Source organism: Lissotriton helveticus, chromosome 12 (genome assembly GCF_964261635.1).
Source record: "Lissotriton helveticus chromosome 12, aLisHel1.1, whole genome shotgun sequence".
Classification (NCBI taxonomy): Eukaryota; Metazoa; Chordata; class Amphibia; order Caudata; family Salamandridae; genus Lissotriton; species Lissotriton helveticus.
The window spans coordinates 548,287,429-548,304,364 of NC_136073.1; the positions used below are offsets into that span (position 1 = coordinate 548,287,429).

Consider the following 16,936-nt stretch of genomic DNA (forward strand, 5'->3'; position numbering starts at 1 on the left):
TTTAGTGTCCGTGCCTTGAGTGGGGTGAGAAGAGCCGGAACCAGACACCCACAGGACAAAAGCACCGGGAGACGCATTCACCTCTCACCGGTGCCGCTGCGGCTGCTGCTGGGCCCGGGGAGGATGGGCCGCCGTTTGACAGTCGCGATGCTAACGATGCCAGCCATAGTATCACTGTTACTTGCCTTTATATTTCATCTTTGACATAAAATGACCCCTAGATTGTGCTCTACGTTTTCAACACTTTTGGCTTTCAGTGGATGGAGCAGCGTGCGGTTTTAGCAGCTAGAGATCTCTGTAAAACTCGAAGCGCTGAGTGGCCGCCTCTGTGATGCTCTGTCGGTTGGTGCTAAAATCCACACCCTGGGGGTTGATGGGTGATTTAGAGACCCGATGGGTTGATGGGTTGATTTAGAGACCCGAGCTGGACCTCTCACGAGAATGGAGCCCTTGGCGTGGCCACAGAGTTACATCCACGCCAGGACTCAGGAAAGTGAGGGGTAGCTCCCACCCTGCATCTGTCAGATACATTTATTAAGATTTATTTTAAATATTAATTTACTGCTGTGCGCCAAGAGTTTGTGGGAAAATCAGTGCATGTATCAGCACATATCCCCTTTAATGCATACATAGCGATGCCACCATCTGTTGCAGAGCCAAGCGCTGCGTGGTAAGCTTGTTGTAGGCTGGGCATCATTAATTCATTCATTAATGCCATCGTGTTTATAGGGTGCTGTTTGCAGCTTGGCCGGGAGGGTTAGCAAACGGAGCCAGTGTTGGCCAATTTTGACTTCCCTTTTGCTAGAAATGGCCCCGGTAGCCCGCCCTCGTACTCAGATTTACCAAAGAGGCATGGATCGCATCTGTGGACTGCTCTTCCTTACAACCGCTGCCCAATGGGTTCCCAGTGCGTCTAATGAATTTAAAAGTCTTAAAATTACAAGGAAACTTTGTTTCAATTGTCACAGTGTTTGAAATGGAAAACAAGCCAGGTCCCGGGCCGGCCAGCCAATCACAGCGCGGCCCGGGGAATGACCTCTCGGGGGTGTCCTGGGCCGGCAGCCAATGACAGCGCGGCCCAGGACAAAGGGGCGGGGCTTAAAAAAAGACAGAGAAACGCCCCCGAATCGCGTTTTCATCGAGAAAGCGTGATTGACAGCCTCGGTCTCCCAATGGCTAGCCTCCATTTATGGAGCTAGCCAATGGGAGACAGAGGCGGAACCAAAGCCCATATGTAGGATCATGAGATTTCGCCGTGGGCGTTGCAACTGCTGCTTTGCAGTTGCAACGCCCAGGGCGAAACCTAAAAACCTAATTCAACAAGTGAGCAATGGTGGGAGTCCTTTTCCAACATACAAAGGATGATAATATTGTAATGCCCTACATGTTAGATGCCATCCTAAGTTTTTATGTATTTTATAGGTGATTTTTCGGTAGAGTAATCCTGACCAGCTGTTTAACAAAGGAAGTGGCTACCTTACACGCCTGTGTGGACCTATTGCATCTGGAAACAATTACACTGCTCTGGTGGAAAGCTGTTTAGAAAAACTCAACATTCCAGAACTACAACTTCCTCATGTGTAATAGCTCTGAATTTCACTCTAGACTCAAAACTCATGCCCAATTTTGGCATCAATTCTCATGTTATCCAAATTTCAATGGCATCTGCTCATAAAAATCTAATGTTTGGGACCCATAAGTAACGTTATATCGGTTATTCACCCCTTGGCCATACCCACTTGGACATAGAAAATTATATCTAAACCAAATGGACTGTGCAACCATGGCCCCACTGAATGCAACTCTGCAGGCCACAGCAAGTGATTTCAGGAACTAAACAATATGAACACACCACATCCAAAAACTGCACTGGCTCCCTTGAGGGAACAGAGTACAAACAAAATATACAAGACGAAACCCACCAACTCCTTCACAACCAAAAAATAAATATCTTCTGGGAAGCTTAATGTGAGAAGTAAATATACCCTAAGACTTGAAAGTCCCAAACTCAAAATCACAAGGTTTCCCAAAATCCTTTTCGGAACTGGTAACAGTCCCAATCTCTCTACCATTGACATCATGGATTCAGTCTTACCTTCTATTTTCAGAACCCTCGATGTTGCCCAACTAATCAACATTAATTTACTCAATTTCATTCCAAATTTTTGATGAACATTTTCTCGCCATTACTCTACAGATCATGCTTCTCCAACAAGTAGCTTGTGAGCTACTGGTGGCTCTCCATCTATCTCCAAGTAGCTTTCCTGTGTGCAGACCAACTTACTAAATTAGAAGCTTCGGCTTAAATGAATTAATATATGTATACCAAAATGGAAAAGCATGCATTCGAGACAAAATGTGGGTATGTCAGAACTCATAAGTTGTTGTTTGGAGAAAAATGGTTGAATTGCCAAAATATATTTAAGGCAGATTTTGGAGTGATAACTCATGCAATGTTGGGGAGACTTATTATTAATATTACATTGATAGCAGGGTTATTTCTGCTACGACTGATATGTATCACTTACGTGGAGACATTACACATTGAGAAAGACTTTTTAGATTATTGCTGGCAACCTTTCCTTATGAACGGAGGGGATTACTGCTGGTAATGTTGCATATGGTGGCCACTGGTGTTATCTTTTCTGATGTGGTCACTATTATAACTAATAATATTAGTACATCAAGATGCTTTTCATTGAACATTTGTAGATCTTATTTCAGGAAAGTTTGGAGACACCTGCTCCAGATCATCCTAACACTTCTTCCATGTGCAATCCTTTTACTGTGAATGCTTGTTACAGTGTTTTATAGTAGACACATTTTTTCCAACACAAGTGTTAGCCACTAGCATTATCCCACCAGTATTATAGTTTGCAAATTGCTGGAACCTTGAACCTCCCACCATTCATGCTTGCTTAAAATGCAGTTTGTTTGTGACCAATTTTGGAAAACAGAAAACCTTTACTATCCTGTTTTACTTTATTTCCAATTTCTTTGGGGAAGCCGATGTATAAAAAAAAAATGAATGGCTGAAGGTCATAGACTATGCAACTACTGACACTGCACCCAATTTAAAGTGGGTGTGTTGTTACTCACTCAGCTATTATACCAAGGTGGTAACAAGTAACCTTCAGGTAACAAATGGATTTCTGCAGAAAGATCTTTAGCTCATTGAACTAGCGCAGAAAATACAAATCTGTAACCTACAAGTTAAAGTCTCAGAGGCAGGCACAAACCATTTGCGCTATTTTATTATGTTTTAACCTGAGTCCAGAGAAGGCCCACATAGCTTTCAAGCAAGCACATTCACCACCAGAGTTAGCTCACTGCTATATCCTGAAACGTGCTGGGCGTACCTCTATATCAGTATCAGATGCTGTAGCCCCAGTTTTTATGTTGAGCATTCGAGACCTCGTGTATATACTTTAGTATATACTTATATAAGTATGTGCTGTGTGGGCTCTGGAGATCAGCCCTAGGACTTGTCTGCTTCCGCTTAGGGACTTTTTTTCTCTTCATCTGCCCCTATTTAACTGTCTTGTTTGAAAACAACCAGTAGAGGTCAGTCAAATACCAGAATTGCTTTCTGCTGAGAGACTTTCTTTTTTTTAATTTGTCTGGCAACTGCCTCTATGTAACTTTCTTGACAGAAAACGACCAGCAGAGGTCAGTAAAATACCAGAATCACTTTAGCATTCTCTAGATTCCAGTCCATAGAAATGGTCTTCCACGAGCACCGGTAAATAATTTTTTTTCAAATCTTGTATTTTCAGTGATATGACCACCGTAGGCCCGGATTTTATATTAAAAACAGAGCTTTGGACTATAACATTTCCTGCTGTAAGGCAATATTTCTTTCCATGTATTCCCATAACTGGCGTGTCACGCAGTTTGGTGCTTACTTTCCCTTCATGTTAAAGAACAATAGATGTTTCAGCACCAAGGCTGATGTGCTGCATAGCTAAATAAATATAAGGTCCCAAAGGTGAGACTGATTGCATTGCAAATGCTTGTTTATTGTATGGATCCACAAAGAAAAGGGGAGAGGTTTTGAGAGGGGTTCCTAGAGAGTTAACTTTTTCTGTACTCCAGGTCCCCAATCACTAAACAAACATTTTAAAGCTGCTTAAAAAAAGAAAGACAAAAACCTGAGTGACAGGCTTGGAGGTCGTACTTGGCTAACCTAACCTGGAGCTGAGTGAGAGCATTGCAGGTGAGTACCTGGGTCACCAGCAGGACGAGGAAGAGGAGGGGCCAGCACGAGGACCTGGATCACCAGCAGGACAGGATGATTGGGTTCAAGATGGCCACGAAGGTTGGATCAGGAGAGCCAAAACCAGGAGGACCAGAAGGACAGGGATTACGGACCAGTGCCAGATTGATCAAGACCAGGACATGAAGACCACTGGGCATAGCACCCTGCAGGCCGACACCTGGATGAGCAGCGTCAGGGGGATCAGAAACAAGCCATGGACCTACAGCAACAGGACCTGCACAAAGATGGCCAAGAATAGGCACAGGACCTGGAGATGGACTACGACTACGAGGACCAGGAGGGCCAGGGTGAAGGTGAAGATTAGGTGGGCCACAAAGATAAGTACCAAGACGACCTGGACATGCATCAGGGCCAAGAGGTGATAGGCAAGAGGATCAGGACCGGGTCTATGATAGCCAGAAACAGAAAAACTGTGACCGTTGATATTCCCAGTACATGGATGGAGTACTAAGAACAAGAGAAAAGGGACCATGGTGAACAGAAGGACCGAGAGAATCAGGACAAGGAGGGGAGATCAGGGGCAGGAGGACAAATACGAGAGGAGCAAGTCCAGGGGGCAAGGATAAGAGGGCCAGAAATAGAAGCAGAAAGAACAGGCACTGGAAAAGGTCAAACACCAAAAGAACCAGGACAAAGAAAAACAGAAGGGCAAGGACCAAGAAGATCAGGACTATGAGGTTATGTTAAGGACTAGAACCCAGAGGCGAAGCAAGACAAGTGGAAGGAAGACCAGGCAGCTGAGAAGTAGAATTAGGAAGCAGGTCAGGAGGAGGATCTGGATGAGCAACAGGAGCATCAAGAAGAGAAGAGTGACAAGTAAGCTGACGAGCTGAACCAGGGCCCGGTGGATGACTAGAAATATGAGGGAGAGATGGGGGGAGAGGAGGAAATGGACTAGAAAGGCAATAATAATAATAATAATAATAATAAGCTGGGGAATGGCCCAATGGGGAGGAATAAAAGTGCCAGGAAGACCAGGACCCAGATGAGGGAGTGAGCTGGGAGGCTTAGGAATATAAGGCAGGCCAGGAGTGTGAGGAGGGGCCCCTAGGCAGGGAAGAGGGACAGAAGTAGGAATAGGATTAGGAGAAAAGAAGAAACACCATGCAAGTTCTGATAACGAAAAGGACCAGAACATTGAGGTGGATAGTTCAGGACTCTGAAGAGAAGTAGATTAGGAGGGAGAGGGTCACAAGGCTGAATATTAGGACCAAGAGGATGAAAAGGAAAACCTGGACCAAGAATCCCAAGGGAACCTGAAGGACGAGGGACAGGAGGACTATGAAGACGAACATCAATGGAAAATAAAGATTAGGATCTGGAAGAAGGCCATAACCAGAATCTGCAGGACTAAGAAGACATGGATGAGCAAGGTCAGGACTGGAGATCAAGACCGGAAGAAGCAGGCAGACTTGTAAGATGGTCACAAGGCTGAAAAGTAGGACCAGGAGGCAGAACACTAGGATTAGGAGGAGAACCTGGAAATGATTGGGAAGGGCCAGGGGAAATATGAACAAGATTCACAGGAGAAAAAGCGTTTTAATGAAGATAATGACCCTGAAGAAGAAACAGAAGCAAGAAGGAAAACTGAGAAGAGGAATTGAAGACCATGAACAGAAGGAAGAGATGAAGGAGAGGATCAAGAGGGTGATGATGATGCGGCACGATAAGAACAGTAGGATGACCACACGAAGAAGTACGATTAAGCGGACGCGATTCTAGGCCCCATGTATATGGTCACACAATTAAACAAAAGCCACACCTCTTTTTTCATTAGTTTTAAGTTACTGTTCTGAAACTACCATACTTTTACAGATTCAAATGTTTTAGCTCCCTTAAAGCAGTTTTAACTATCTTCAAATGCAGTGTCTGTAATTCAGTAAGCCACCAGAACAGCTACCCTTTAACAATTTTCTGTGTTTTCTTTATCTTCAGGGCAGTTTTCCAAAAATAATGCATAGCTTTGTTTCACTTCTCACGGCTCGACCCCTTCCAGGGGCATCTAATTTAGGGCACCCAGGGAAACACATTTCATTTCCAGCAATCAAATGTGTGTTCATGGACAATTTCAATATTTATTTCAATATCTACTTCACGGCTGCTATTTGGAAAACCTTCCAATCTTCTATACAAATTGATTTGTAAGTATTAGCAAGTTTTCATTGACGTCCTTGAACCAAATGTCTCCTCTTAATGCCCAGTAGTGCTGCTCATCCCCCTCCACCAGCCACACAAATATTCTCCTCTATTTTCTACTTCGAATCATATCTCCAACATCCAGAACCTAAAATTAAACACTTTGAGGGCCACAACAAATAAGTCGCGGGACAGGCTGCTTCTCTTCCCATGGCACTAGGGGCTACTTTCCTCTCTGTACGTATGAATGGGGAGGTCTGCCTATCCCTGTGCAACGAGATGCGCTGCTTCGCTGAAAGCCAAGTCCTATCTGTCACAGACAGGTCCATTTTTCTCATCGGTGTAGCGACTACTCCGCTACATAATAAAAGCTCTGCTTTTCCCCGTGTGTAGTACCAGGTGCGGCGTTGTACCTGAGCTGCCGGTCATATTTCTGTTCTTTTAAAGTTCTGCCCTGCGCCATGACTGTACGGGAAACCAATTCGCCAATTTGATGCAGGGAGTTGCGTCACGTGACGTACAGAGTCGCACTTCCACAAGCAGCGTTTTCATTCGATACCTCGGCTGAGGCTTCGCCAGCGAACGGTACTCTACAATTGGTCAGGGCGTTTAGGATTCGGATTGGCTTAGTTTAAACATGTAAAACCTGGTGAACCGCAAAAGTATGTGGTATTTAAGAAAATGCACTACTTCTTGTTTGCGCGTATTATGTAGAAGAAATACCCAGAAATATGGAGAAAAATCGCCCGGCTTGTTTTAACCTGCTTGTATTAATCAGAACTCCCCTTACCCGGAAGTATACTATAATACCCGGAAGTAGGGGAGGGGGGTGGCGTTACAGCCAACGTTGCCAAGTTTGGATCTGGGCAGGTAGGTACGCGTGCAAGGGTCCGCTCAACAACCTGCGATTCTAGGCAAAATAGGAACGTGATCTTGAGTAATGTACGTAGTGCTCACGGAAAGCGCTCCGATGATTGCATGTTTTCGGGGCGAGGTCGCGCTATATAAAACGGCAAAAATAAAATAGCCTTTTATATTGTAAAATAACAGGTACTTGGTAAAGATGCTTCAAGGAAATATATGTCAAAGGATTAATATGGGTAATAACTTGACCCACTCTGCTTTGCTGCTTAGCTGCCAAGGTTTTAGATTGCTTATGTGTGACAGTTTACAATTTCAATATAATTAAGAGTGACATTCAACGACTATGAGTAACACTTTCTCACGACCAAAATCAATCATTAAAGTCCCTGGAAACAGACAATTATCAAAATGTACTTCCATTTGATCAACGAGAAACTCTAAGGAACTCTGTTGCGGGTGCTTTTAAACCTATTATTTATAAATACACAGCACCCTTCAACCCCTCACCTCTGCGCCAGGTGGGTTGAATAAGTAACAAAGGGGTGTGCCAAAAGCAGTGACACAATGCCTATCCACATAAAATACAGTTCTGTTATGTGCTGGGACACGTTTTTTGCAGGAGCACATTAACCCTCTGTGTTATTTTATGGCGAGATTCAAAACTGACAGAAGACAAAACTCGGACCTCTAGTCAGCAGCAATTTTAATCCCCAATGTTATCTTTGTCTTACAGTGCTTGAAAAATAACGCCTGCTGCATTGAACTTCCACTGTAGCTGAACTATATGTGGAGTCACAGTCACTGACTGCAGACAGCTGCTCAGACAGTGTCGCTGTCATGTAGAGGCAGGAGTCCGTTTCCAGTCTGGAGAGTGCTGGCAGGCCGGTTCAGTGACAGAGATGATGCTCCTCTCTGTAGACTGTACAGCACTGCTGTAATTTAAAGTCATGGTGAGAGCCATGTGCCTGTTAAAGGTACTCGGCGCGGCCTGCTCTCACCATGACAAGACACTGCCCCCTCACGTCCATACACACAACAGGCAAGCACGTGTCTTGTTTAGGAAAGAGATGGCTTGTCCTATCATGTAACATCGGTGTGCAGCAGCGCCAATTCCTGGTGGCCTGGGTCTGCAGAAATTGCCTTTACTCTGGTCAATGTTCATTCAATCAATCAGTTTCTGGCCCCCAGAGTGACTCAGCTCTATTCCTCAGACATTTTGAAAGATAAATAAGTTACTAGTAGCACAGGCACCCGCAAGATATCCTCCCACTCCCCATCGGTTTTGACTCCATGAGGAGCGCTACCACGCTGGGCCAAAGCCTGGGAAATGTTTAACTGGAGGCCACTGCCATTTCGCAACTAAACTTTCAGTTTTAATAATGTCTAATCTGCAAAAAGTGCTGAGCTCGTGAATCGAGCCCTGCCTCGCACACACACATTCCAAGGTGCGCGGGTATCAGACTTAAATGCACTTAATGCTGCCCTTGTCATAAACGAAAAAGGCCACTATGTCATATTTTTTATTCAGCATCATACAGGCGCAGATCCAGCACTTGAGAAAAATTTATGAAAATCGCCTTACTTGAATAACTAATGTTTCCTCTTTAAGCCGATGTTCCAGTGTCATCCAAATAGTTTCTTAACCATTTTCTCTGCAACTTTGGCATGCCATGTATGCCCGGGATTCGGGACAGCAGACTCCAGTTAAATCCCCCGCCACTTTCTGGCTGAATCTGACCTCACTTCCTTCCAGGACGTGAGGTCACGACATCCCCCGTGACAACCACTGCTGAGGGGGGGCACGCCCTGGGTATCGGTATTGGGCAGTGTGAGCCAGTGACTCACTGGGTGACTGACAGCTGCAGCGGAAACTTCAATGCAGCCAGCCTGCTGCCTGCAGTGCTGGCAAGTCTGTGGGGGCGAGCAGCAGAGCCGGCGCACAGGTGGCAGGCGCCAGTACGCGGGCTGGTACAGCAGAGTGAGACAGTGGCATTAAAATGCGTGACAGTGCATTTCAGTGTGGTGATGCGGTACACCGCACTGAAATGCGTTAAGAGTCACACCGGAAGCGTGATACTTGGCAGGCCTGGTGCTGGAAACAAAAGAAAGTTTTAGGGGCGCCACTATTTTTTTGTTGTTTTTGAAAAATACCTTTATTGTACTTTATCATCAGAACACAGCAATAGGCCTACAACCCACCACAAGGGCAGGCCGCGAAGCAATGCAAATGCAGATATTAATCCGTCTGTCAATGTAAACAGCAATCCCAACTGTGCAATGCTATAACAGGTCAGCAATTGGATCCGAAGTCTGGCATTTCATTCACGTGTGTTACACTAGGTCTCATTTTTAGTCATAAAACCAAAACAATTTACTACCCCAACAACCCCAACAACCCCCCTCCCAAAATACACCAGAGATCAATCAGGTCATTAGTTAGCAATGCAGCAAGAAACAATACAAAAAGACAGAAGTCGTACAAGGCCCAGAGATGTCCACACAGCGTTACTCAAGGCCAAGGATAAACTATACATACTGAGGAAGCGGTCCCTCATGTGTGAAGACGTATCAGAGACTTCCGAAGGCGTCACTAGGGAGCTCGCACATCACCCCTATACAGAACCCCCGGATGCAGAGGAAATGACCCTTAAATCAGATTCACACACTACAGCAGTCATCTGAACACTCAAGCCACACAGAAATTCTGTCAGCCCTCCAACCAGTATCGTGTGGTGCACTTCAAGTATCGTCCAGCTGAGATAACATGTATGTAGTGTAAGGAGTCCATACATCCCGCGGGCGGGAAGCGGCAGGCAGTTCTTCATAATAACAAGTCAGCTGATCTCGACAATACGCCATGTCCTGCAACCAATCTCTGACAACTGGCGCACGTCTCCCTCCCCAGCAAACAGCCACTCTGCGTTTAGCAATCTGCAACGCTAACACGACCAAGCGTCTCATTCTGACCGGTATTCCAGAGGCTATCCCCAGCAAGCATAATCTCGGGTCAGTAGGAATCTCAACTGACGTCATTTCAGATAGCGCCTTCGTGACATCCACCCAGAACGTCTGCACGCGCACACATCCCCACGCCATATCGATAAAGTCTGCTCCTTCCAATCCGCACCTCTTACATTCAGACGATTCTCGGAGACCATACCTGACCAATTGAACAGGTGTGTAATACCATTGGTGTACGAACTTATAGTGAATGAGTCGAAAATTCCCATTAGCTGCAAAGTCACCAGTCGCCGAACAGCACGCAGACCATTCATCATCTGTCAACGGTTCAGGCAAACATGCATCCCACCTCTCCTTAGCAGCCCCGCCACCTCCTCCCTCATCCTCTTGTGATACCCGGTATAAGCGCGAGATCAACTTCACCCGGTCAGTCGTTGTGTACAGTAACTGTAAAGCCCCCGACACTGGTGGTTCAGCCGGGAAAGTGGGATATAAAGCGCGTATCGCAGCCCGCAGTCTGACATAAATGAAGGTGGCCATCGTAGCATTAGTTACCTACTCCAATACTTTCTGCAACGGTATAAACTGAGCACCCGGGAATACATCTCCCATAGTGTGTATCCCAGCGTCCTGCAGCAATTGTAAAGGTCCCAGTTCACTGGAAACCGAGATATCCGCATGATATAGCAATAGCATACCCGGAGCATATAACGGCAGCCTGTCCGAACGCTTACCTAAGTTCCCCCAGGCCTTAGCCGTACATTGTACCGTGTCCACTTCCCCCCTGTCAAACACCGAATGTGGATTTACTATCATCGCCTTCAGGGGTATCGGGGTGACAGCGCTCGCCTCCAGTGCTACGTGTGGGGTGAACGGTGGTGGCGAAAGCCAGTAGGTAGCAAAATGTGCCTGAGCGCATAGATAATATAGTCGCATGTCCAGAACAGCAAAGCCACCCAGTTCATAAGGCTTAGTCAGCACATCCCACTTCACACGTGGCTTTTTCCCTGCCCAGGCCAACGTAGTTAACAAAGATTGTAGCTGCGTAAAAAAATGAGACGTCAAAGCAAGAGGCACATTGACAAATAAATACAAAAACCTGGGAAGCACTACCATTTTGATTAGTTATACCCTATCAGCAAAGGTAAGTGGCAACCGAATCCAGCGGGTCACCTGATCCTCCAGTTTCGAAATAGCCACGCCGTAGTTAGCTCTTATTATCTCTTGGGAGTCCCTGTGCATCCAAATGCCCAGGTAACGAACAGGCTCCGACGCCCATGCTAGGGGGAATTCCAATTGAAAGGGTTGCGTGATGTCCGTAAGAGGCAACAAGATTGATTTGTCCCAGTTTATGGACAGGCCTGAAAAACGCCCAAATCTAATAAATTCTCTAAGTATGCTCTCCAAGTTTTGAGACGGCTCCCTCACGTATAATACCATATCGTCGGCGTACATCGATACAGCCAGGGATCTGAGAGGGAAGCGTAAAGCCGTGTCTGCATACCTTTGCCTCAAGATACATGCCAGTGGTTCCATCAGGATAGCGAACAGTAAGGGCGATAGAGGGCAGCCCTGCCTAGTCCCCCTCTTTTCAGCAAATGGCGCAGACACATGCCCATTAACCCGCACCCTCGCTATCGGGTTTGTATACAGCAAAGTTATCAAGGTCGTGAAGAAAAACGGGACCCCCATGCGATGCAATATGGCAATCATGTATCGCCAGGCTACAGAATCAAACGCTTTTGCAGCATCTAGAAGCACCGCCACTGCAGCAAGGTCCGGCTTAAGAAGATGTAAAACTGCAAACAGCGCCCTTAAATTATGTGCCGTGGAACGCATAGGTACAAAACCAGACTGGTCCGGCAGTACCATATTCGGCAATACAAGGCGCAGGCGTGTCGCTAACACCTTGGCAATGATCTTGACGTCCGTGTTCATTAAGGACAATGGCCTATATGACTCACAGCAATTCAGGGGCTTGCCCGGTTTAGGCAAGGCCACCATTAGTGCCTCTCTCATCGTTGCTGGCAATTGACCCTGTTCAACTGCTTCCTCCAGCACGTGCGCTAACCGAGGGAGCAGTAAATCGACATATTCCTTATAAAATTCAGATGGCAAGCCATCAGTCCCAGCGGCTTTACCATTCGGCAGAGCGGCAATGGCATCCCGAAATTCTCCCTCCACAATGGGCTGCGATAAGAAATCTTGTTGCCCCCTCGAAAGCCACACCAAGGCAATATCTTCCAGATAATTCGCTATGTCCTCATCCCCGGCTGTCTCTCTATAATCATACATCCGCTCATAATAGTTCACAAAGCATCCCAGCACGCCTGTCGCACTCGTCACCGTGGTCTCTCCATCCCTAATCTCCTGTATAGTACAATGCTTAGCCCAAGGCTCCTTAATTCTGTCCGCTAATCCTCTGCCCGGTCGCCCTCCTTCACCATAGTATTGTGCGTTAGTGCGTTTGGACAAAAACGTAACCTCCTGCTCTGCTAATTCATTATATTCAGTAACTTTTGTACGGATATCGGCCAGTAGAGTGTCAGCTGGCTGCTGTTCCTGTTGGCGCTCAAGGGACAACAATTCCCGCTCCAATCTGTCCATGGAGCCTCTCAGCGATTTGAGCACCCCTGCCTGCATTCCCAAACACGCACCCCGTATGGTTACTTTAAAGGCCTCCCATACCGTTCCCATATTATCCACAGAGCCAATATTTCTGTCAAAGTAGTCCTCAACAATCGTACGCAGCTCCTCACGCATCACTTGGTCCTGTAAGACCCCCATCGGGAGGCGCCACGTGAAGGGAGCGGGTGCATGCATCGGCATCCATACTTCCATATACACTGGTGCGTGATCCGATAGCGTTCGAGGTAAGTGTCTAACTTTCATCACCCAACCACTAACATCCTTGGTCACCATCCAGTAGTCCAACCGCGACCATGTGCAGCCGTATAACAAGTACCTTCTCTCATTCCTGGATTCCCTAATCTCCACACATCCACCAAACCCAGCCCAGTCATTCCATCTCGCACCGCATCCCCAGCCTTCCTATGCATGTAGGGTCGTTCCTCCTTCCTGTCCAGTGCCGCATCCAACGTCACATTGAAATCCCCACCATACACTATTGCCGAGGGTGGCAAAGCATACACCTTGTTCCACAAGTTGACATAAAATTCAGGGTCATCAATATTCGGACCGTATACATTAATCATCGTGACCAACGTGCCACATAATTTCCCATGTAAAATAGCATATCGACCTTCTCTGTCAATGTCCTCGTGCAAGGAAACAAACGGTAAATTTTTAAAAATTAGAATCATGACCCCACGAGCATACGAGGAATAGGTCGACGCCAATTTAGTGCCCGCCCATTGTCAAGCCACTGTCTCGGCTGCCCGCCCCCTAAGGTGCGTCTCCTGAAGGAAGGCCACCTGCACTCCATGCCTATTCAAAAAGGCCAGTACCTGCCTCGTCTTCTGTGGGCGATTCAGTCCCCTCACATTCCATGTTATCCAATTAATCTTGCCCCCCTCAGCCATAGCGCTCACCCTTCACGCGATCTCGCAGCCCAGAAGGTAAGTGTACCCATGTATTACGACTGTAAAGTATATGACAGCAGACCAAACATCCGCTAGTAGGCGACAGCTGAAAATGACAGTCATACACCATGTAACCAAGTGTACGTACATCCCTCAGACCTCCCGACTCCTGGCTGCTGCTAGTTGACCAAATGCCCCAGTCCTGATATCTCTGAACATCCTCTGCCCACCTCCCACCCACTTCAGCTCCCCCAACCTGCCAAAGCCTTCCCCCCCTCCCCAAACTCCCTACCTTCAACCCAACATCCAAAAAATAGTGGGGTACTTCCATATGTGGGGGCGTAGAGGCGCTTAGTTCTCGTTAGTGTAGTGAACGGGAAGGGACTGGTTCGTTGGATGAACAGCCCACCCCTGCCCCTCAAGCAGCGCGTCCCTGATCAGCTCAGTCCTTACCAGTTCAAACCAATAGGTCGCAGTTTCAACAGTATCTCATAGGCAACCATTTCACTTCTAACTTGATAAATAAACCTGGTGACTGGTAGTGCGGTGTAGCAAATAATCTGCCAATAGTCCATACCTCTCCAGAGTGCACAACCGGCGTCCATGAGCGCAAAGTGAGAAATCCAACTATACATTCTCAGAACTCGAATGCGACCAGTGTTATTGTCATGCAGCAGCAGCCAGCATATTCATAATCACCACTGAAAATCTTAAAACTCCACACATCCATCACTCAGCAATCTAAAAGTCAAGTAAGGTAAATCTTCCAAGGACAGCAGTGACACCTCGACAAGGAGCGTCACCCCAACCAAGATGAGCAAGGCGTCCCGTGATGTGTGCAGGGAACAGTTATTCATACAATCTCGTCGTGCATCTCTTCTTCCCCATCCTGCGGCCTGGCGGCTTCACGCTTGCGTTTTTTTTTTGTTTTTTGGCATAGTCCATGGCCGCCTTCGGAGAGGTGAAGATTTTGTTGTCAGCAGGTGCCCCAATCCTCAGACGAGCTGGATATAGCATGGCATATGAGATGTCTTCCGCTCGGAGAAGTTGCTTCACCGCAGCAAATTCCTTCCGCGCCGTTTGCACTGCCACTGTGAAATCGGGAAAGAATTCAAGTTTGTTGCCTTGGTGCTCTATAGTTCCTCTTTCCCGCGCAAGGCGCAAAATGACATCCCTGTCCTTATAATTGAGTATGCGGGCAATTATGGGGCGCGGCGTTGCTCCGGTCGGCGTTTTTTTCGCTAAGGAGCGATGTGCACGTTCCACTATAAACACCCGTGACAGATGCTCAGCCCCAAATATTTCAATCAGCAACTTCTCCATGTAGTCCTCCATTCTGCCCACATTGGTGGTCTCCGGCAAGCCCGTTACGCGGATATTATTGTGTCGGGACCTCCCCTCCAACTCCTCATTCTTGGCCTGGATGACCGCCAACACCTTCTCCATATTGAACACCTTGGCTGTTACCGTGGTGAGGCCGTCCTCAGTGGCAGAGACCCTCTGCTCGACCTCCCCCATCCGCTCATTTTGGCGATCAAATTGCGTGGCCATGTGATCCAGTCTATGGTTGACTGCTTCCATAGTGCCTTCAATAGATTGTAATGTCCGTTGCATTGCCACCAGTGTGGCCTCTAATGTCGGCGTACCTCCTGATGCCCCTGGTGTTTCGGTGTCTGTGGGTGTTTGCGTGGAAGACATTGTTGTTTTTTTAGTCTCAAAGTTAATCTTGGGCTAATTCCTCTCCGGTCTGCCCATGGTATCACCAAACTGCTTATCGTCGAAATTCACACACCGGTAGACAGAGCACAAATAAGCAGGCCGCCACCAACAGGCACCCACTCAAGCGTCGCAGTCCAGGCCCAGGCAATTATCAAAGGCAACAACTCGGGCAGAGTCAGTGTACAAGAACACGAGGCACTGCGCCACGTGGGCCTCTCCACCAGTGTCAGACGCTATAAAAAAAATGGGCCCCAGATCAGCACCAGCTCCCGGTGCAGGCCCAGTCCTCAAAGCCGCTTTTCAGCCCATGACCATCAGAGCGTAGACGGCCTCCTCAACAGATCCGGAGCCAAGTAGCCCTCCCGGCCCGCTCCCCACCCCCGCCGGCCGTAGGTCGCACAGCGCGGCCCAGTACGGCCCAGTACCGCCTCCGCAGCCCCAGACTTTCCTGAGCCGCCGCCCCACTCACCGCTACCGGCGAAGACGGTCACAGGCGCCGGAGGACGCCACCGCTCCCCACTGCAGGGCTAAACGTCGCTGCCTCAACTTCTCGCCGCTGTGACCTCCAAGTGCCGCTCCTCGTGTCGCAGCGTCTCCCCGCGTCCACCAGCGTCCAGACACGGCAGACAGCTGCCAGCTTCCGCAGGCCAGCACCCGAGGCCGAGGGTCGGCAGAGGCCCCGGTCGCAGTACGTGTAGCCGGAAGGGAAATCAGCACCCCAAGCAGCCTCCAACGTTATCGCTTGGTATCAGACACACACCGATGCCAGGTTTGTGTGGAGCAAAGGCAGGTCGTTGAGGATAATGGAAGGATTTTATGTCAGTCCGGCGGAGCCTCACAGAAGTGCGGCCATCTTGCCCGGCGCCCTCTAGCGCCCCCGGGGCGCCACTATTTGAGGAGGAAGAATACAAAAAGTTATGAATGGAATGCTTGACTTAATTTTAGCCACTGGTAACTACTATAGTTACTTAGCACACCATGCCACCTCCGTTTTTACTCAGCTATATGCATATCAGTCTTGACCCTGCTTCAAATTTCAGCCACTGGCAATTACTATAGTTAATTTGCACTCCATGCCACCTCAGTCTTTACTCAGCTATCTGCATAACAGTCTTGACCCTGCTCCAATGGGAACAGTTCAGCCCAAACTGCCAAGCAAGGTTCTCCCTGCGGACGCGTGCTGACAGACTGCAGCGGTGATTAGTATTCATTATGTAAGGCTCGGTGAGTTTCTCTGCCCAGCAATAATAATAGCAAACCGCTAGCCTCCTGCAGTAACGCTTTGTTATTAAAGTTGAATAGCTCATTTGCACATCACTCTGTTTTTTCAAATTTTTACTCACTCTGCCTTCTTCCTTCTTTTGCCACCTGCACCCCGGTCCTCCACGGGGCTCTCCCGATTGTTGTGGAGGGTGCAGGCTGACACAGGCACACA

General features: G+C 47.6%; 1 protein-coding gene across 1 annotated transcript in view; it reads right to left on the reverse strand.

Moving 5' to 3' along the window:
* The window catches only part of NAE1 (NEDD8 activating enzyme E1 subunit 1), a 152,077-nt gene extending 145,110 nt beyond the window's left edge, over positions 1 to 6,967 (reverse strand). Inside the window, exon 1 of the mRNA XM_078668391.1 lies at positions 6,829 to 6,967. Coding sequence (XP_078524517.1) covers positions 6,829 to 6,878 — 50 coding nt within the window. The 5' untranslated portion in view covers positions 6,879 to 6,967. The remainder of the gene's footprint in view (positions 1 to 6,828) is intronic.
* Positions 6,968 to 16,936: the final 9,969 nt, after the last annotated feature.